The following is a 21,863-nucleotide window of genomic DNA, read 5'->3' as shown; positions in this document are numbered from 1 at the left end:
TAAATATGTTCTTACTAATTTTAGAGAGAGAGGAAGGGAGAGAGATAGAGACAGAAACTTCGATGAGTGAGAAACATCAATTGGCTGCCTCCTGCATGCCTCCTAGTGGAGTTGGAGACCGAACCCCGGCCCTGACCCAGAATCGAACCAATATTCTCTTGGTTCAGGGGTGGATGCTCAATCACTGAGCCACACTGGCCAGACTGGAATAGGAATCCTTTTCTCCTTGACTTACCTTAATAAATCAGAGCTGCCTTCCTACAGCGAACTGAGGTATGTACCCTTGACGGGAATAGAACCTGAGTCCCCTAGTCATTGGGCTAATGCTGTGTCCACTGAGCCAAGATGGCCAGGGTGGGGCCTGGTTTTTTGCCATCAAGGAATTTATAGACTGTAGACTCTGCAGGACTCTAAGACCACCAAGGTCCCTGCCCTCCTGGTGTACACATTCTCCCCCATTATTCAATCAAACACTAATTTATAATGTCAACAATAAAAAATAAATTAAAAACACACTAATCTAGATACCGCTCTGAGGGATTTTCCCCATTTAATTAAGATCTCAAATCAACTGACCTTAAGAGAGGGAGACTGTCCTTGGTGGGCCTGCCCTAATCAGGCGAGCCCTTAAGAGGAATCAGGCTCTTCCTGGAGAGGTTCAAAGCACCAAGTGAATTCACTATGAAAAATAGATGCTCCACTAATGGCTTTGGGAGGGACCATCTGGCAAGGACTAGAGAGCACAGTCTCGGATCTGAGAGCAACAGCCAGCAAGGAAAGGAGACTTCAGTCGTAACTACAAGGAAATGATTCTTTCAAAGACCTGAATGAGCTTCCCAGTGGCTTCTCCACGGAGCCTGCAGACCGGGGCTCAGGCTGACTGACACCATGATTTCAGCCTGGGGAGGCCCTGAGCAGAAAGCCCAGTTATGCTGTGGCTGAGCCAGAACTTCTGACTCACAGAGCAGGGAGCTAAGTGGGCGTTGTCTGAAATTGCTGCTTGTTTTCATTTGCCAGGCAGCAGAAAACTAATACATAGGACAAAGGAGGAGGCAGGCACATGACTTAAAAAGTTCAACATGCTACTGAAAGGTTTCCAAATGCTTCTTTCTCTTCCTTCCTTCCTGTCTTTTAACAGGAGGACCTCAAGATAGAGCAAGCTTCCTGCAATCTTACCTTGTGTCAAAGCATACACAGTAGTCTGGAAGCTCCAAAAATGAAGAGATGCCTTACATTTGAGACTAAAATACAGAAACTATATAGCTTTTCTCTTTCTCTTTCTTTCTTTTCTCTCTCTCTCTCTCTCTCTCTCTCTCTCTTTTTTTTTTTTTTTTTTTTTTTGAAAATGGGGAGTTCAAAAAAAATAGTGTTTTTAAACCCATCGATCAAATTTGCTTCAAGGGATGGGTGACCATAATTACAGTCATATTTATTCAACAAATGTTTCTTGTCAGAAGATGAAAAATCCTCATGATGAGAAACAGGATTCCGGGCATAATGCCATTGCTCCAAGAATTGAAGGAATGCTGCGATTTCCTTAGAAAGGTATTACGTTCAAGAACAGACATTATGGCTGCGGCCATATTGATCTGGCACCTCGACTCCATGCTGTGCCACTCCCTTGCTCTTACTTTCGGCTGACATAGCATCTGAGCATGCTCCCTCCTTCTAACACTTTCATTGCCTTCTTTCCGTACAGTGCACGGAACTCCCTCTTCAGCCGCAGCTCACCGTTGCTGCGGGAGAGACACGGACTCCCAGATGGCAGGACAGCCGTTGGAGCCTCCTCCTCTGCTGGCCTGGCAATGAAGGTTACAGAGCCGCCTCTCCCATCGGCCTCCTGAGGCCCCTCAGGACCCAGCAGTATCAGCTCGCCCCCTGGAGGGGGTCCCAGGGGCACAGGCAGCCCTGGAGCTCCAAGGAGGGTGTGTATTCCTTTGGGAACAGGCGTGTTTTCAGGTCATTTGCTAAACCAGAAGCTGCTGCTGTTCTATGAGCGGGCTGACTGCTTGTGATACATACGTCCCCTGGCTGGGCAAGCGGCTGATGGGAGGGTGCTGCTAAGACTTGAGACAGTGGACTGGGTGCTAGAAAGACTTTACGTCATGGCTGTGCAGTTTATTAACTGCACGATCTTGGAAAGGTTGCTTGGCCCCTGTGAACCTTCATTTCCTCATCTGCAAAATGGGTTGAAGGTCTGTATGTTGTGAACTTGTAAGAGACTCTGAGAAAATAAACGTGAGTGTGTGCATAGTAGACGATGCAAAGAACCAACAAGTTTTTAAAAATGTGAGAAATTTGAGTATATAATCTATATCTATATCTATATCTCCAAGGTTCTTGTAATAGTGGTTGCCTCTAAGGTATAAATTTTAGGTATTGTTAAATCAAGGGCGCATGTTAACAGGTTGAAGGTGTATCAGTGAGAAGTTGCATTGAGCTAATAATAAAGTGTTGACTAAAATGACTGGACAAGGTAGAAGTTTGCTAGGCTACAGAGAGGTTAAGAAACAGAAAAGGGTTCACTTATACAACCAGAGTACAGAACATTGAAACAACATCAGCAACCTTCCCCCAGAAAATGCAATGGAAGTTCCTCGGGGGTTCGTACGTAACGGATTCCTGTTCCCTGGCCTTGGGGAGCTCACCTCTGGACTACAAACAGTCCTGGAGATACGACTGTCCCCCGGGATGTCTGGAAGCCATCCGAGAGATGCTGCCCCGCGCAGGAGCCCGTGCCCGAGGCGACGTCTCGGAAGCGTGGAGGGTGTGAGTAACTGGGATCGCCCTTCTCTGCAGCGGGGACCCCGAGACCATCCTTCTTGGCTGAGAACAGAACCTGGCCTGCAGCTCACGGCAGAGCCTTCGCCCGCCCTACAAGAAACCAGCGCCACCTGTGATTGGCAGGGTCCCCACGTGGCTGTGGTTAGTCTGCGGCTGGCAATCCTCACATGTACAAAGTCTGATGAGGGGTGCAAACAAGAATGACGCAACAAGGAAACGTGGTTGTATCTATGAAATGCAAAGAAGGATAACTAAGCCCTTCCAAAATAAACAAACAAACAAACGGAAACTGTCTCTAGGATAATGACTAAGTTTATATCGAAAGAAACCTGATTCATAGAAATAGAGAAACATAATTTTATAAAGGAGAAAATCTTGAAGCATAATCTACTAAGAATATACTAAGAATATCAGGTACGGAGATCAGGAATGGGACCTACGCATATGTCCATAAAATGCCAGAGGAACGCCTGATCTGCACCCCCATTGAAAACCACTGGCCTAGAAGATAGTGGACTCCAATTAAAGAAGCACACCTGTGGCCAGGCCAAAGTAACATGTTACGTAACAATTGAAATGACGGAGAGCACTACACCGCTGTCACCATACTGCACTGTCTGACATCAGGCAAAGCGTTGCCAGGATTCTGATAAATACAGAAAAACACAACACAACTAGTTCATAAGGGTTTTGATTGTAGTGTTTTCCTTGAGGGTCACAAGAGTTCGTGGACAGACAGGGCACTGACAAACATCCAGGGTCTTCCTAGTGAGTGTGCCACTTCAGAATTTCTATGGCGATGCTTTATCAATACCAGTTCACCAGGGGAAGCTGAGCTTGCCTTCCGATCTGACGGCAGTTCTCCTGAGCTCCTCCAATAGCAGGAGACAAACCTCCCCCCTCACGGTATTCGGTGGAAGAGCAGTCTCCGTGATTCCCAGGTCCCTCTAGGAGACCACAAGATTGCTGTAGGTGTAAAAAGTACCTTGGTTTTCTGTACACTTAAAAATGGTTAAAACGGTCCATTTTACGTTATGTATGCTTTTCCCCAATACAATCGTGTTTCAGTCCTTTTGGGCACACCCAGGAGTGGAATTGCTGAGACACTGCACAGGGGAGAGGGGGAGGGGAAGGCCACTGTGTGGCTTTCAAGAAGGCGTGTTTTATAAGATACGCTTTCTGCCCTTCCGCCCTGACCACGTCTTGCAGTTTCCAGAATGATCTGTGATGTCCACTCTGCTTCCACCATCCTCAGGTCAGTCAGGACATGGATGCTGGAGGACAGACGGGCGGGCCGTGCAGGAGTTGGACCTATACTTAGAAGGCCAAGTGAGACACGGCGCCCACTCCCCGCAGCCCAGCTGCCGTCGGAGGGAGAGACCGATGGCATTCCATCTGCGTCCTTGGCATTCCCTGGCTCTGGGTCAGATGCTCCTTATGCTCTGGTCCACGGAAGAGTATTACATTCTGTTCTTTCTACTTAGCAACGTATTGGGGCCACGTTAGACACCCCAAGCTCTACTAGTATCAACAGCCGTTTCAGCAATAAGGCTAGAATGGGGGAGCAGCTGAGTTCATTGCAGCAAAGGGGAGACTAGACAATACTTTCAGAACACACTAGTTATTCAGCACAGCCAATGGAAATCAGTTCCATGGGGGAGATACAACATCAAGACAGTCATCAGTGGCACAAAGTTAGGATTCTGGCTCTCCTGAAGTAGCTATCCCCTTTTCTATGCCTAAGTCACAGGATACAAAAAAGTAAATTTAATAACTTTTAATCACATAATAAAAATACAATAGGTGAAAAATTAGTAAACAGATGGACACGTGAACACGGTTATGAAATACAGCTGACCCTTGAACAACACGAGGATTAAGAGTGCCAACTCTTGTTTGGTCAAACCTGCATGACCTTTGACTTCCCAAAACCTTTCTACCAATAGCCACCTACTGTTGACTGGAAGCTTTACCAATAACATAGTTGATTAATACACATTTGATATGTTATATGTACTATATCATGTATTCTTATCATAAAGTAAGCTAGAGAGAAGATAATGTTATTAAGAAAATCATATGGAAGAGAAAATACATTTACAGTATTTATTGAAAAAAAAATCCTGTTGTAAGTGGACCTATACAGTTCAGACCCATGTTGTCCAAGGGTCAACTGTATATACATACCTGCACACACAGTATGTATATTTAGACACACAGGATAAAAGAAGGAAACACCTAAACAGTGGTCACTTCGAGTGAGTGGTACCATGAACAGTTTACTTTTCCTCCTAATACTTAGACATGACCCAAATTTTATATTATTCTTATCAAGAGAAAATAATTAACATCATAGTCTTTTAAATGAGACTTCCAATTCTCATCATAAGCTGAGGGGAAAAGAACAGTCCTTTTCACAGATGGGAGAATGAGATATTCTTCATGCTCTTGGTTAGCCAATGGCTTCTTATATACAATAGAAGAACACACTGGCAATAAAATAAAAATAAAATTTTATTAACTGAACTTCATCAAGATACAGACTTCTGTGCTTCAAATTATACCATCAAAAAAGTGAAAAGATAACTGAGAGGCTGAGAGAAAATATTTGAAAGTCTTATATCTGAAAAGAGATTTACTTGTATCCAGAATACATAAAGAACTCTTACAACTCAATAATGAGAAATAACTAAATGAAAACTTGAGCAAAGCATCTGGATATTTCTCTAGTGAAGATACACAAATGAACACCATTAGTCAGGGAAATTCAAATCAAAACCACACCCACCAAAATGGCTACACTTATCTTAAAAAACATCTAGATAAATATTGGTGAGGATGCGAAAAAGCTGGAACTGTCAAACATTGATGGAAGACTGTAAAAGACCACATGTCATATGATTCGTGAAAGGTCCAGAATAGAAAAACCCACAGACACAGAAAGCAGATTAGGTTGGCTAGAGCTGGAGGAAAGAGGATGCGAAGTGACGGGTTAATATGGGTACAGAGTTCCTTTTGGGGTGATAAAAATATTCTAAAATCATGCCGAGACTGGTTTGACTGGTTTGGCTCAGTGCATAGAGCGTTGGTCTGCGGACTGAAGGGTCCCAGGTTCGATTCGGTCAAGGGCATGTACCTTGGTCGCAGGCACATCCCCAGTGCAGGAGGCAGCTGATCAATGTTTCTCCCCATTGATGTTTCTAACTCTCTATCCCTCTCCCTTCCTCTCTGTAAAAAATCAATAAAAAAAAAATATTCTAAAATCAGATTAAGGTGTGGACTGTTCAACTCTGAAAATATGATAAAAACCATTGAATTTTATACTTTAAATGGGTGAATTTTCATAAATTTTACTCAATACAATTGAACTTGTAAAAATTAAATATGATGACATCAAATGCAATATCGAATCATGGAATGAATCCTGGATCAGAAAAGGACATTAATGAAAAAAACTGGTAGAACCTGAATAATGTCTGTAGTGTGGAATAGCATTTTCCTAAGATACTTGTCTTGTTAATTTTTAAACAAATGTACATGCCCATGTAAGATTTAACATTAGGGAAGAGGGGTGAAGGTTATACAGGAACTCTGCACTACCTTTGCAACTTTTCTATAATTCTGAAATTATTCCAAAATAAAAGTAAAAACAACCACAACAAACCTTTAGTGCACTTGGCAGAGGCAGACAGACAGACAGACAGGCCCGAGCCAGTGTGGCTCAGTTGGTTGGAGCACTGTCTGATGGATCGAAAGGTGTCGGGTTTGATGCCCAGCTGGGGCACATACACACGTTTGAATCAGGACACATGCCACAGGCAGCCCATTGATGATGTTTCTTCCTCTCCCTCTCTTTCCCTCCCTTTTTCTAACATCAATTAAAGAGACAGACAGACACACAGAAAGAAGGCACAAACAAGAAATTAGGAATGACACATGGAGATTTAAACTACAAAACAGTGGAGTTATGACCATAATTCTAAGCACAATTATGTACCAGGGTTGTGCAAGGCGGCTCCTTCACTGCCACCACCTGTCAGGTGTCTGAGCTCAGGATGAATTCCACATGAGACCCAGAGTGAGATAAGAAATAGGCGCTGAGGGGAAACCTGCACCGCAAGGTCGGCGTGGCTCACTGTCCTCCACGGCTGTGTGAGGGCCATGCCCGGACCTGGCTGAGGAGCTTGTCAGTGTGCGACAGACTGCGAGCTGATCTCCATTCAGGGGCTTCTATTGAGAGCAGCTGCTGAGAAAGCCAGTTGCCCAGCACTGGGAAGACCCTTTGGCCAAAGGAAGGGAGCTACTGGCCTGTGGGAAGCTGGTTTGAGTGGTGGCCCCGGCCCCTAAGAAGGAGGGGTCAGTGTGAGCTGCCTTCCTGTCCAGTCCACCCAGACTATGCTCTCAGGGTCATGTGCGGCAATTCAACTTGCAACCAGTAAATTGCAAACATACACAAAATGCACAATATCTTAGAAAAATATAACATCATAAAACTACTCAAATAGGAACATAATTTTTGGTTAAATTTTTTACTTAAATTGTTAAATAAATTATTAACTGTTAAATAAGAAATTTACTTAAATTGTTAATTAAATTTTTTACTTAAATCATTAAGTAAATTAATCGTTAGTCAAGAAGTTTAAAAACACCTCTTCTCCCTAAAAATAAATAAATAAATAAATAAATAATAAAAAAATTTAAAAAGACTAAAATAAAACAACCCATTAAACCCAGAAGATTTTTTTCCAGTAGGACCCAAACTTCAAAGAACAGATAATTGTTACCTTAAACAACATGTTCCAGTGAATATAAAGTAAGGGAACACTGCCCACCTCATTCTATGAAGTAAAATAATTTTGATGACAAAATCAGATAAGGACAGAACAAGAAAGTAACAATGAAAGGCCAATTTCACTTCTAACTGGAGATGCAAAAAATCCTAAATTAATCATTAGTCAACTAAATCCAGAAATGCCTATTAAAAGCACATCACCACCCAGTTGGAGTCATCCTAGAAATGCAAGGATGGTTAAAATTAGGAAGCAAACTAGAGAGATTTACCATATTCACTGGTGAAAGGAGAAAACCATTTGACCATATCAACAAATGTAGAACAACTCTTGATAATAGTCAGCATTGTTTCATAATTAATACTAATAGCAAACTAAAAGCAGAAAGTACCTTTCTTAGTAAGTAGCAGCTACTGAAATTATAGCAATTAAAAAATTATATAGCAAAAATCATATGTAACTGTAAAATGTTAAAAACATTCATTTTCAGATCAGAAACACAATGATTTATTAATGATGCTTTTCACTAGTGCAATAAGACAAGAAATAAAAATTATAAGAATTATAAAAGAAAAATGTAAGAAATACAATCTAAGGACCTTATATGTATATATGCATGGCCCATGGCTACAGACAATGAGGCAGTGAGGGCCTGGGGAGGGGGGCGGGCTGGGAGGTTCAATGGGGGAGGAAAAGGGGACAAATGTAATACTTTTAACAATAAAGAATTATTTAAAAAAGAAAGATTACTTTAATATGGTTTCCAACTCATACAAAAATAAAAAGAAATATAAACTACTAGAAATAAGGGTTTATCAGGGTTGTTGAATGCAAAAACAAATATGTAAAACCAATAACATTGCTATTCACCAGCAACATAAATTATAAAATGTAATTTTTAAAATAGGATATATTTTTCAATGGCAACAACATATAAAGTGCCTAGAAATAAATATAACAAAAGATGCACAAAATTTTTACCAATATTACATAGTAATAGACAAACATATAAATTGACTTTACCTCTGCTACACCCACAGCCAATCAGGACTGAGTATGCAAATTAACCAGGCAAAGATGGTGGGTTAATTTGCATATACAGGTGCAGAGGTGCAGGGAGGGGCTGGACGCCTGCTATGAGGAGGAGGGGGAGGTGGTAGAGGGAGCTATAGGAGTGGTGCTCCGCCGGGAGGGAGGACAGTCAGGCTCCTGGGCGGCTGGGAGTGAAGCCAGGGGAAGGAAGGCCTGTTCTTGAGTGAATATTGTGCAAGAGGCCTCTAGTGAAATTATAAAACTTCATTGAAGAACATAGTAGAATGCCTAAATAGATGGAAATATAAACCATATTTATTGATGGGAAGATTCAGTTTGTAGCAACAGCAGTTTCCACTGAAATATCAGTCTAATAATTTCAGTATCCTATATAATAAAAGCTTAGCAATCATAACAGTGTAATGAGCAGAACGATTGCTCGACCAGTCGCTATGAGGTGTGTTGACCATCTTTTGGTCCCTCCCTCTGGCCCACAGGCTCCAATTGCCAGATGGCAAATGGTGAACTGGGGTGGTTTGGATTGGGGCGGGACTGGGGACTGGTGAGCAGGCGGAAGATGACTCTGATAGCAGGCTAGGCCTGAGGGCATTACCCATGCATGATTTTGTATGCTGGGCCTCTAGTAATTAGAATAAAAATTCCAGGAAGATACATTTCAGAGTTTGACAAAATCATTCTTAAATTCATACAGAAGATTAAAGCATGAAGCATAGCTAAAACTCTTTAAAAGAGGAAACAAAAGATGTGTATGTAGTGGGGGAAACTTATTCCAACAGATAACAGTACTTTCTTTTAAAAAAATAGTGTGGTATTGGCCCAGAGTGACAATTAGGCAAATGGAATAGCTCAGGGTCTAAAATTGAACTCATTCATATCTTACAGTCATGGCATTTAAATGATGGGGAGAGACTAGCCTCAATGATGATGAAGCTATGCTTTCCTTACAATAGCAACCACTTTCCACTGACCCCACCACCATTCTGGGAACTCCTACCTGTGCTGGACTCCATGCCACACACATCAGGCACAATTCCTAATGCTTTTGCCACACCGCTATCATCGCATGACAGACGGAGTCTTTCCGCTCTGTAACCGTGATCACGGTTCTATACCAATGAGGTTAAGGATTTCGGATTTTAGAAGCCTCTCTGTGTGATGGAGAGAGGGTCCTGAGTTGCCCCAACAGAATGCAGGACTTCGGTGGATTTCCGCAGACACAATCCTGAGCGGTCCTTAGAGCAAACGCTTCCTGAATGAAGGCAGTGCTGCGTTCCCTCCTCTGCCATGGTAGACGGCTGGGTTTGATCCGCATAAGCCAATCCAGCTCTATTGCCAGCAATGTCACTTGGGCAGAGAAGGCGTTGACATTTCATTTCCAAACTCACAGAAGCACAAAGAGAGTCCTTTCAGCTCCTCCGAGGGAGTGCAGCCAATTCATGTGCAACATTCCCTTGTTTCTGAGTCTTTCTGGCTTCCTCTTGTAAGATGACTGTCAGCCATCGAAACTTCATCTCCTCCCACTTTTTCATCTGTTTCAGCTGTACTGGGCAAGTCCCTAGGTTTCATACTGGAGTCCCGTCTCTCCCATTAGCCACTTACGGGTTATATAAAATGGGATATGAGTAATATCTCCCTGTGTATAAAGGAACAAAAGCTAATGAGTGAAAAAGAACCAGTGGAGGGGGGGAAAGGAAGTGTGATGAGATTACGTTAAAAATTTAAAGTTATCTTGCTAGGAGTTTTAAAACAAATGCCACTACAAGTAGCAGTATATGCCAGCAGTCCACCAACACTAAGTGCTTCTTAACCTTGTTTTTTGAATACCCTCCACCCTATTTTAAAACAAAAAGTTAGCATGGTTATAAAGCAAAAGTCAAGTTATATAATAAATTATAAAGAGAAAAAAGTGAAATAAAATCATTACCCACTTAAAAATAATCACTGGCTTAGGTGAATATCCTTCTGGACTTTTTTTTTTTTTTTTTTTTTTAACTGATAAAGGATAGAAAATATTTTTATAAATAGACTTATTTCATTTATCACGTTTATTTCCAATCACATTGATTTGTAAAAAATAGCATTTTTTTGGCTTGTATTTAAGACAAAAAAATAAACTGAAGCAATTACTAAACTTTAAATATTTCTTTATCCCAATGGGAATTTATTTAAAAATCCATTCAAATTTTTTTTTTTTTAATTACCAAAAATTTTCCTGGCTAGTGTGACTCAGTTGTTTAGCATTTGACCTATAAACTAGAAGGTCATGGTTCAATTTCTGGTCAAGGCACGTGCCTGGGTTTCAGGCTCAATTTCCAATAGGAGGTGTGTAGGAGGCAGCCCATCAATGATTCTCTCTCATCATTGATGTTTCTCTCTCTCTCTCTCTCTTCTCAATAAATGTGTTTTTTTTTTTAATTACCAAAAAATTAAAGTTTGCTTTTTTTGTCTAGACAATATCAACTGTCTGCTATAAACATGAGATTGGCACTAGTATAACCTCCATTCCTCCACTTCCAACTTATGTCATATTATTAAGGTTTATAATATTTGCAATATGTATCTATACTATGATTTTGGTCTTAGTTCTTTATATAAATTCAATGCCTCTGCCAGTTATTTTACTATGAGCTTCTCCATTATAGAGTTATTGATTTCATCTCTCCTATTAAATGGTTTCTTAAGAGTACCTGATGTTATTTTTGACAACCTGGCCACCAATAATATCCTTGTCACTTTTTTCCTACTCAAGAGTTTTAGATACATCTCTCCATTTCTCCGGACTCTGACTCTATGAAAGTTTCAGACCCTGAGTGGTGAAGAATTCTTCTAGTTCATTACCTTTTCAGGAAATGTTTTAGTGGCAAGTACTTACTCAGAGAGTTCCTAGAACATAGGGCACTTTTTCAATCTGTAGGTTCATTTCAGGAAGCTTTATCTCAGAAGCTTTTCTGTATTATTTCTTTCAATACTTCTTTAGTTCCTTCCTTTTTCGGGGGTGTATGTTAAAATATCTTTGTCTTCTTACAATTATCCACTCAGAGGAAGGATTAGATAGAGCTACCCAATTCTCCAAACAACTTCTTCCCAAAACCTGTGGTTTTTCTTAAAAAAATATTTTTATTGATTTTAGAGAGGAATGGAAAGGGAGAGACAGAAAGAGAGAGAATCACTGATCAGCTGCCTCCTGCACCCGCCCCTCCCCCCCCCCCCCCAACACACACACACTGGGATCAAGGCTGCAACCCAGGCCTGTGCCCTTGACCAGAACTGAACCTGGGACCCTTCGGTCCACAGGCTGACGCTCTATCCACTGAGCCAAACTGGCTAGGACCAAAACTTATGATTTTCATGAGAATTCTGAATTTTGCATATTCCCCCAATGCAGGCAAGATTGGGAGCTCTTTGCATTCTTGCTGGAAAATCTGGTCTTTTTCTTTGGTGATTATCTTTTGAAGTTTAAAGAAAACAGTGGCTCCTTGCTTTGCTTCATTGCTGGTGAGTTTAAGTGTTTCTTATTTTTAACTTGTAATTTATTTTGATAGTTATTTTAGGGGAAGGAGGTTTTGTGATCTGGCGTTATTTACGCTAAGAAACCACACAAAAATCTTCAAGAGACGCAATTGATAAAATACTTTGAAAATAACTTTATTATAACTAACGAATATAAAATCTGACAGATGTTTTTAAACATTTTTGCAAAAAAAGTAAAACCCTCTCTTGTTCTGCTCTCCGCCCCCGACCCCCAACAAGATACAGAATAAGAACTTGGACAGAGTTTTACATGAAACAATAAACATGACATCTTCATTCATTGGTTGGTCCTAAAAAGGCTCCAACATATTATATTCTAAATAGAGGTCCATCAAAATTAAGAAATCAACAAGCCACTTGACATTTGTTTTCTACTCTCATTATGATGCTCAGTCAAAACGTTGAAGGACAAGAACTGGAAACAAAGACTGCGTAGGACAGATATTCAAAGTGCATGGATCTATGAGACCACAAACATTTGAGATAAGAATACTGGGGGTGGAATTAAACACTGACTTAAAAAAATCAATCCAAGGAAACCTATGTACATGACAGCCTTTGGCATCTGGTCGAACGTGTTCTTTATAGAGATATCATTTTGTCTCATCTATTCACCAGATTAAAGTGACCTTAACACATGTCTCATCTGACACAGATTGTCACAGCCAATTTCACATGAGGTAGTTGGGCTGTTTACTGACATTCTAGTGAAATTGTCTTGACTCAGGAGACTCATACATCAAATATGCCATGTGACTGGCTCATTAGCCTTCTGGGAAGCAACAGAATTACTTCTAGATCACCTTTCCTGTCATCACTGACTCCATGCATCTACCGGAGTCCATGCGGATGAGACCAGCTTTGCAAAAGACCAACCATCCCCGGTGGTTCTGTTTATGAGGTGCGGGGAGGAAACACCACGCTTTAAAATGTGTGTAAGAAAAAGGGAGTGCTTGCAACAAGCAGCCCCTCTTTCTTGGGTTCTCACCTAGCTTAGCTGGAAGCATTTGTTCCCTCTGGAGGAGAAGTGATTCAAAAGGGTAACCAAAGAACGTTTGCATCACAGGTCATGGTACATGTTCTCCTTTCAGTGAAAGGTTAAGAACAGCAGAGGAGCGAGGTCAACGCCAGCGTCAACTGGACCGTCAGCAGCGCTCGGTCATGCCTGGGGGCCCTGGCGCAGCAGCGAGGAGAAGCCATGCGGGCGGCTCTGGTTGCACGGATGCAGGGGGAGCGGACGGGACGGTCTAGAGAGCAGGATGCACATGGAGCTCTGAAAGGAAGTGCTCACAACAAGCAGCCCCTCCATTCTGAGGGCTCTTCCATTCTGAGCCCTCCCGAGCAGCCTTGTGACAGAGAAGCAGTCTCACAACACCATCAGACAGCTAGTGGCTATTCCATGTCATTACTGTGAGCCCCTGAGTAGGCAACTGCAGACCACAAAGGGACCCTGGAGCAGGACGCATGTCTAAGGAAAGCCCTCTGTCCACAGCCTACAGGACACGGGTGTGCTGCACACACTGACGTCTGCGTACGGACCGCATCCGATCAAGGGCAACGGCGCTAGGTCCCCAGACCAAACACATCAGCTCAGCTGAGAGAACAATGGCTTAAAATATGCTTTACTTCTAAATCTAAAAGTATAAAAAAGGTGACAGCTCACCTTAGAAAGAAATGAAACAGGAGGGGTGGGGGGAGCTGAGGATTGTAAAACCCATGACTACAATCAGAAACAACTGGTTTTAATCAGTGATTCAGAAATGCACCATTGTGTAACCAACTTCTTGTAGGACATGGTAGTTGAGTAGAAAAAACAAAAAACAAAAAAACAAAACAAAACAAGTTTTCCTTCAAAGGTTTCCTGCCCAGGACCCCTGGCGCCCTCTCTGGCCTCACTGGTGCCTGAGATGCTCAGTCGGGTTAAGTTTCCTTAGTAAAATGCCCTCGACCCCGCTCTTGTACTAGTTCCACACCGAATAAAGAAGCGGGCACTTTATCTACTGGTCCCCACCACAAATTTTAAAAGTTAAAACCACTTTTCTGGAAACAGGAAGGTGAAAGCATTCACTCTGTGGATGTACGCACACTGGAAGGGGAAGGCGGACTTCCCGAGCTGCACTCCTCCAATTCCACATCCCCTTTCTGGGAGGCTCGCAGCCGGGGTGCCCTGCTTCGCGGGACCTGGGGACGAGGGTTCTGAGGGAGCCCTTGCAGTCTGGGAGGGCGTGCAGTCCTGCTGATGTGGCACCTAAGCCTGGTGAGGTGGCTGCCAGGGGTGCTGCTGGGGGAGGGGCAGAGCAGCTCAGGGGTGGGGTGGGGCGGATGCTCCGATGGGGGCAGATGAGGGCAGTGCGGGCAAGTGTGAGGAAGGAGGCCGCCCGACCACCTGGGGCTCAGCTGCCCCTCACCTCGGAACAGGCATTGGGGAGCTTTGAGTTCAGAGTGGCCGTAAACAATGGCAAGCTGCCTCAAGCCACTACCTACAGCTCCTGATGGGCAGCACACAGCCTTTCCAAGTCCCGGGCAGCCCCACTTCTGACCGCCCTGCAGAGCTGATGAGAAAACTCTCCACCTCCCTGTCACTCACCAGTGGGGTTCGCCCCCCAAAGGGCACCCCTCCAACTTAATTTTCACAGGATTCGCTACAAAATGTCAAGTGTGCTTTCAAAGGACAAAGCAGCTGTCACTGATTAGGATTCTGAGCCCTCCCGAGCTGTGGGACAGGCGCGGACAGGATGCGATGGTGTATGGAATGCCGGGGAAGGGCCCAGCCTGGTGCACACTGCCTTCCCCTGCAGGATCGCTCTACGGTTCCTCTGGAGAAGGGACCTCAGTGTTTGAGCCACGAGAGCGAGGTGACTGCTCTGCGGCAAACACGGCGCTCTGCTCTCTCTTCTTGCCGGCAGGTGGAGGGAAGCTTCGGTGTCCCGGAGTCCGGCAGGATTACGGGGGAAAGCCTTCACTACCTTTTCTCTGCCCCCTCCTGAGACGGTAACTGCGAAGTAGCGCACATTAGGACTTGGACCAAGATGGGGCGCAGAGCTGTGGGTCCGGGAGGAAGTGCCACGGTGCCCAGCTGTAGGGCAGGTGAGCTATGGCCTGGCACCGGGCTAACTCCTGGCTCTTTACTGAAGGACTCTCAGAGCGTCACATGTCTTAGGCAGCTTAGGTGCTCCAGTCAAAAGACATCACCCTCCTATGGAGCCGGGACAGGGTGAGCAGCAAACGGAGCTTACGTACCCGTTATCCTACTGGATCCCCAGTGAGCCAGGTCATACTAAACGCTCTTCCCCAGAAGACTGAGGCTGTCCACCACGTACCTACACCACAGGAACGGTTCTGTGAATTCACAGCTTCGTGGGCAAATCTGAGGTATGTTTGACTCCCCCACCTCGGGAGTCCGCCCAGTGGGAGCGCGGCGGGCGGCTGGACGGACATGTCACCGCGCTCACAGCAGCCTCTCCCGGGCACAAGGCCCACAGCGTCTCCATCCGAGGTGCGAGCAAAGCCTGGCTGCTGTCTCTTTGCCTTTTAGGGGCGATGTCAAGGGCAGGACCCCTGGTCCCTGTCATTGTCACACCGGCCCGACAGGGAGACCCACAGTTCCTCGTGGGCGGGGGAACAACATATCCCGCCCCTACCAGGTAAGTCCAACAGGAAGGCCTCGCAGCACCGTTTCCGCCCAGCCTGAAACGCCTGATGGCGCTTTTCTGAGCGGGAGCCTTTCCCAGAGGTCCTCATGCACAGAGCACCTGCTCCACCACCGAGAGAAATCAACGCCCATCTGTCCCGAGACAGCGAGGGCCAATCCGCCCTCCCCCACGCACCTCCCTGAGGAGGGTGCTCTGCCCTTGCACAGGGCAGTCCCAGGACCACGCTTTCCAGGGCAGCGCCCACACAAGGTTGTCTTGCCAGTCCCCGAGCTGCGGAGACTGCCGAGCAGCTGCCTTTAGCCTGTGCGATGGGTGGGTAAGCCACGCCTGACCAGCGCGCACCGGGAGCCACTGGCCGGCGGTGCTGCCCGCGTTAGGAAAGCTGTGAGCACGCACGGCACACTCTCACTCCCCCTGTAACTGTCATTTCCACAGAGGCGCCTCCTCTTTGGAAAACAGGAAGACTGGAGACTCTGGAAACTTTTGGCTCTCAGGCCGCTCAGCCTGGGCTGTGCTTTCTGACCGGCCTCCAGGTGACTGACGCAGAGGGGACCCAATCACGCCTGGCATCACCTGGTTCCTGTTAGAGGCTGTGCATGGTGAGCAGAACATCCCTCCACCTCTGACCCCTACTTCTGAAGCTGGGTAACAAGCCGATGTCACCGGGCCACTGTGGGTCCAATGGAGACAGTGTCTGAGGAAGCACGGGAACGAGGGTGGGCACCAGGCAGGAGGACCCCCCCCCCCCCCAGCGTGGGGCACACTCAGCTCTGCAGAGCCTCCCGGGATGGCACTCCTCCGGATGCCGCCCCCAGGCTCCGCACCGTTGCCTACAGAGGCCCTCGCGCCCAGGCCCGGAGAGAAGATGCTCTGAAGAACGTCTGGGACAGCCAACCTCCACCTCAGCTCCCACCGGGGGCCCAGCTCCCCCGAAGCTCCAGTCTAACCCTAAACCGGCTGAAACACCACCCGTGAGTTACAGTCCTTGATGCAGACTTTGCTCATTTTCAGCTTGGGTTGGGTGGCCCATTAAAACTTAAAGCTAAAAACAAAACAAAACAAAATCCAACAAATTTACTTGTCAAATCTGCTCTTATAACTTGCTGTTCAAGTCTCCAGGAGGCCCTTGGAACTGAAATAGATAGCACCTTGATTTTTAAACACACAGAACACATACGCATTAAAAATGACATAGAAAAGCACTGGGCTTTGCCTCCACCTCCCCAGGGCCTGGCGGGAGGGTGGAGAGGGTTGAAGCTGCTGCTGGAAATGAAGTGGGGCGGCCAGAGGCGGCAGCAAGCTCTTCCCTGCGGGGCGGCGCTGTCCCAGGCCGTCACACCACCTCGTCGCTCTCCAGCCCGTGGGCATCGTACAGCGCGTCCAGGATGGCCAGCTGCCTCTCCATGGCGGGCAGGTAGAGGCTCAGGTCCCTCTGCATCCCGGCACTGAAAGCGGCTTTCTGGTGGTCGCCCTCCTTCACGGTTAACGCGGCCACAAAGTCTTCATAGGACGGAGCGGCCCGCAGAGCCAGCTGCAAAAGAACTGCTGTGAGAACGCGCATCACTCTCGCATGCTTTACCCTATGCACGAGCGCATGTGTGAACATGAACACACACACACACACACACACACACACACAGCTGAGGAGTGCAAAACTAACAATAGGAATATACCTTCAAATTCGTGGACTCTAAACTTTTTTTTCAAGAACAAATCAAATACTTTGCAGGCTAGAAGAAGCAGGTGTGTACCTGGGCCATCTTGAGGATGAATACAGCCAGCCAGCCAGCCAGGGAGTGCTGACAGGAAAGTTTAAGAAAAGCTCTGATTTCGTGCCCGGTGTGATCCAGAGGGTCCTCTTGAGCCCTCAGAATCCACCTGTGTGCGCGTTGCTGCCCATCTGTGTCCCCACCTGGCCAGCCTCCCAGAACACCTCACAAGCCTACCTGGCTCTCATCGCCATACCTCCGCTTCCCTGCACCTCCCGTCTCTCCCCAAGCAGACCATATTTCCTTCCCACTCTGGACTGAGTATTCCGTTTGCTTGTGCACTGATGCTCTCGTGCATCCTACCCCCGCTCACCTCTCTAGGAACCTGTACAGTTCGCATCCCTATTTTGCAGTTGAACGTCACATGGCTAATGAGTGCCCGGCCAGGACCTGAGCGTCCAGTCGTCTCTGTTTTCCCAACTGCATTCTCACACCACATCGCTCCCCACAGAAGAGCTCCCCTCCCTTCATCAACCACCTGCTCCCTAAGCTCCCTAAAACCTATCACCTGGCTCGCTGAGATCTCTGGAGACCTTTTAAAATCTTGAATGATCATTCTATATTCTATAGTTTCTTTCTTTAGCGTCCTCACACTCTGAATTTGAAAGCGTTTGGGAATCCACCCTCCCCCTTTGTGCAGCTGGAGAGTGACTGGCATTTCTATCTCAATGACTGCAGCACAGGCCTGCCTGGGTGAAGAAGACCCGGACTTGACCCCAATCTTTCAATTGTTTGAGGAATTTCAGCAAGGTGCTCGACCTTCCAGAACCTCAGTTCCCTGATTTGGAGTAGAGAACTGGTACCATTTTCCTTATTTGAAGGAAATGGAATATGTATGACATACTTAACCCACTGCAGGGCACATATGGAATACTCAAATGGTGGTAGCAGTACCTGGGAGAGAGCAGAGACTGTAGAGAGGGCAATTATCCAAAATTATAAAGTGAGAAAATCCCTCAGAACAGAAGGGTATGAGACTCCAGATTTAAAAACACACCCAAGTGCTGAGTGCAAAGGATGATAAAGTCCAAAAGAGGAACGTGATAAAATTTTAGAATGTGGGATAAAGAGGAAAAGTCCTCAGGCAATACAGCTCAACAGGCCTCAACAACTAACTCAGACTGGAATGAGTTTAAAAAGTTCTGACAGGGAAGTCTCCAAGAAAAAAACACATAATGGCACATTTGTGAGTTCAGAGTGATGATGCTTTGAGAGGTCTGATGGTGCAGGGAAAAATAAAAACATGTAAGAAAGAACAAAAAACAACAACAACAACAACAACAACAAAAAAACCTATAGAATACTGGCTCATTATCATAATGTTAACTTGTGAGTAATTATTTTGGGATGGTGGAGGCAGTGGGGGGAGGTGAGGTAGAGACAGCGAGGTCTAAGACCTAAATTCTAATCTATAACAGAAAGTTGACATTTCGTGACTATGACTGATCAGGCCACAAAGAACAATGGACATTCTTAGAATCCCAGAGATATTAGGAGAAACAGCCTCTTTGGAGTAAGTCTGGGAAGTAGGGAGCCAAAGCAGAGACTGCTATTTTTTGCTGTAACATTTTGTATAAACCTATGCACAAATGTTTTAGTATAATAAGACATTTAAAAAGTTTTCTCGGAGTGGGGCCTGGGGAGTTCCTCAAAGGCTCCTAGAAGATTGTGATGCAGCCAGGTCTATTTGGGAACTAATAATAGAGCTCAACTGAGGGGGAAACCAAAAAGGCCAAGTGATGATGGTGAGTGACCTCGATGGAGGCAGAGCCTGGACTGGGCATCACTCAGTTCTGCAGACCATGTCTGTTTGAAAAGAAAAGCTAACTATTTGGCTGATGAATGAATCAAACTCCTTGACTGTAAAAGATGTTTCAGTCAAATGCTCTTGCCCCTGCTAATGAATCAGCACGTTAGGAAACTCAGTAAACTTTCCAAAGCAGGAATGACTTGGAGAGGCTGAAAGGGCCAATCTGGCTCCTCTATTGAGAAGGCTGTTGCCAAACGCTCGACATAATCTATTTTCTTAAAAACCAGCAACTTTTAAAAGTATTGGCAATAACATCAAGGACCTTCAAAATGTCCTTGGGTATATTATCTTCCTCTTTGTATCTCAGGTTTCTTTGTCTATAAGTAAGGAAAATAAGAGAACCTGCTGAGTTATAAAATTAATAACTTCACAAACATAGAGCTCTTAAAACAATGCTAGTGCATGGTCAATGCTCAAAATTCCAAGTTGTGGTTGTAGCTATTGGCAGTAGACAGAACAATTTTAATTTTAGGAACCTATTTGAGAAAATAAGGTATTTTTTTAAAAGGAAAAAATGCATATGAACAGACACTGTTTTATCTGTATTAAGAAACTTGGAAGCAGCTTAAATTTCCAACACAAAGGACTGGATGAAACGTTGATATTAGGGAAATATTGTACAATCACTAAAAATAATGGTTTTCAAAAACTTATGGCATTAAAAAATGGTCATGATAGAATCTATTATGTGGGGAGAAAGAATACAAAATTACACTGCAAGTTAAAGTAAAAAAATTTACATGCATGTAGAAAGTACAAAATAAAGATAATTATAAACACCTAATATAAACATGTTGGTATAAAATATAAACACTTGTAAGTAGATATGTATTTAGAAATATATAAAATTAAATAGAATATTTAAAAGTATATAAAATACATAAAAATGAAAGTGAGAAAGGTAAATCACAAAAATATTAAAAATGGTTATTATGGAGTGATAAGAATATGGACAAGTTTAATTTTCCTCCCTTCCTATTCTTCCAAAACTTCTACAATGCATTGTGATGCGTCTAAATTACTATATATTCGGGGAAATGCCATAAATTAAAAAGCCCTTTTAAAGACTCATGCTTATGATAAATGTTCTGCTATAGCTGCATTCTTGTCGACAGTATCCCTTCGATCTTTAACATTTCAGGATTTAACCTGACCTCTACACTGAACTCTCCCCCTCCCCCACATTTATGCTTCTTGTACACAGGGCAACTCAATGCTCTAATGCTTTGTCATCTGACAGCATTTACTCAGAGAGACTGATGAATGTAGCAGCATCTGCTGCCTAATTATTCACCAGCAGCTTCTCGATTCTTCTGTGCTCACTGCGGAGACTGTGTGGGGAGTGAGCAGCAACCTTTGGAGACAGCAGGTAGCTGCACTTTGGGACTGGAATGAAGAGCTCTGAATGTATAAAACAGTGGGAGCCAATGCTGAGGATCATCGAAGGTAAGACACAGGGGCAGCCTGGCACAATGCCCCGCACCCAGTAGGTGTCCGGCAGCTCTTCTAACAGCACTGAAGGACGTGCGGGCAGTTTGTAGCTGCAACTGGTCTGGCTCCTATTATCGCCACGCTTTCAAAAATGATTTCATTTTCACCGAAATTTGATTTCTTCCACTTAAATTCTTCCCACTTTCTTTCCTGCCTCCAAATAAATCATGACCTAAAACAGTTCTTACCTTAGGGCTTAGGCGAATGATGTCTCCCATCCTTTCAATGAGCAAAAACATCACCTGCGAGTCTGTTTTTAACCACATCCTGCCATGGTTCCCAGTGTCCCCTACGTGAGACAGCCTTTTCACGGCTGCCTCTGACTGAGACGGTGGTCCTAGGAACACATTACCGCTGACCCACAGGGGCCGCTACTCCTGCTATTTCACACACTAGCTCAGCGATCTGTCCGGAGGACTGAGTCCCAGGTGTGTGTTCTTCCTCCGGCAACATGCTGGGAGGGAAAGAGTGGGTGTAGTAGGAGCCAAAACATGCGCATACAAACACCTCCACAAGGAAAATAACTGGGAAAGAAGAGACTCCTGGAACAGCCAAGGAGAGTCCATTGGAGCCCTGGGCTGGGTGGCGCAAAGCACTCTCTACCAGTCTGTTCTTTGTCACCAACATTCCCACCGACAAAGACCCACGGCTTGTAATTAAATGAGCAACACTTTGTTCTCATTCTGGAAGACAAAGCAAACAGGAACACATGCACCCAGAACCAAACCAAACCACCTCCGGACCCCAGAGAGTTAGGAGGCAGGAAGCTTACTTACCGCGAAAACCCCGCGAACAACCCAGCCGTGGTGCTGCCGCAACGTCTTCCCGTACGCGTTGTCTAGAAAAGAAGAAAAGCTCCATGAGCATTGGCTCTCACCAGAATTTGATGTGCTTTTAGTATCTCGTCCTTTCTCATGTATGGTCTTAGGAACTGATGAAAAGCCTCATTGTAAGACTATATATCCCAATGTTTTGGGTAGAA

At 44.7% G+C, this 21,863-nt stretch overlaps 1 protein-coding gene across 1 annotated transcript in view; it reads right to left on the bottom strand.

The window, feature by feature from the left end:
- Positions 1-12,256: 12,256 nt before the first annotated feature.
- PLEKHA8 (pleckstrin homology domain containing A8) overlaps positions 12,257-21,863 on the bottom strand; it is a 50,656-nt gene continuing 41,049 nt past the window's right edge. The window contains exons 13-14 of the mRNA XM_036453737.2: positions 21,658-21,719; positions 12,257-17,342 (exon numbers count right to left, since the gene is read on the bottom strand). Coding sequence (XP_036309630.1) covers positions 17,145-17,342; positions 21,658-21,719 — 260 coding nt within the window. The 3' untranslated portion in view covers positions 12,257-17,144. The remainder of the gene's footprint in view (positions 17,343-21,657; positions 21,720-21,863) is intronic.

Source organism: Pipistrellus kuhlii, unplaced genomic scaffold (assembly GCF_014108245.1).
Source record: "Pipistrellus kuhlii isolate mPipKuh1 unplaced genomic scaffold, mPipKuh1.p scaffold_m20_p_26, whole genome shotgun sequence".
NCBI lineage: Eukaryota > Metazoa > Chordata > Mammalia > Chiroptera > Vespertilionidae > Pipistrellus > Pipistrellus kuhlii.
Note: the sequence above shows the minus strand (reverse complement) of the source record. Positions and strands in the feature narration are given on the sequence as shown.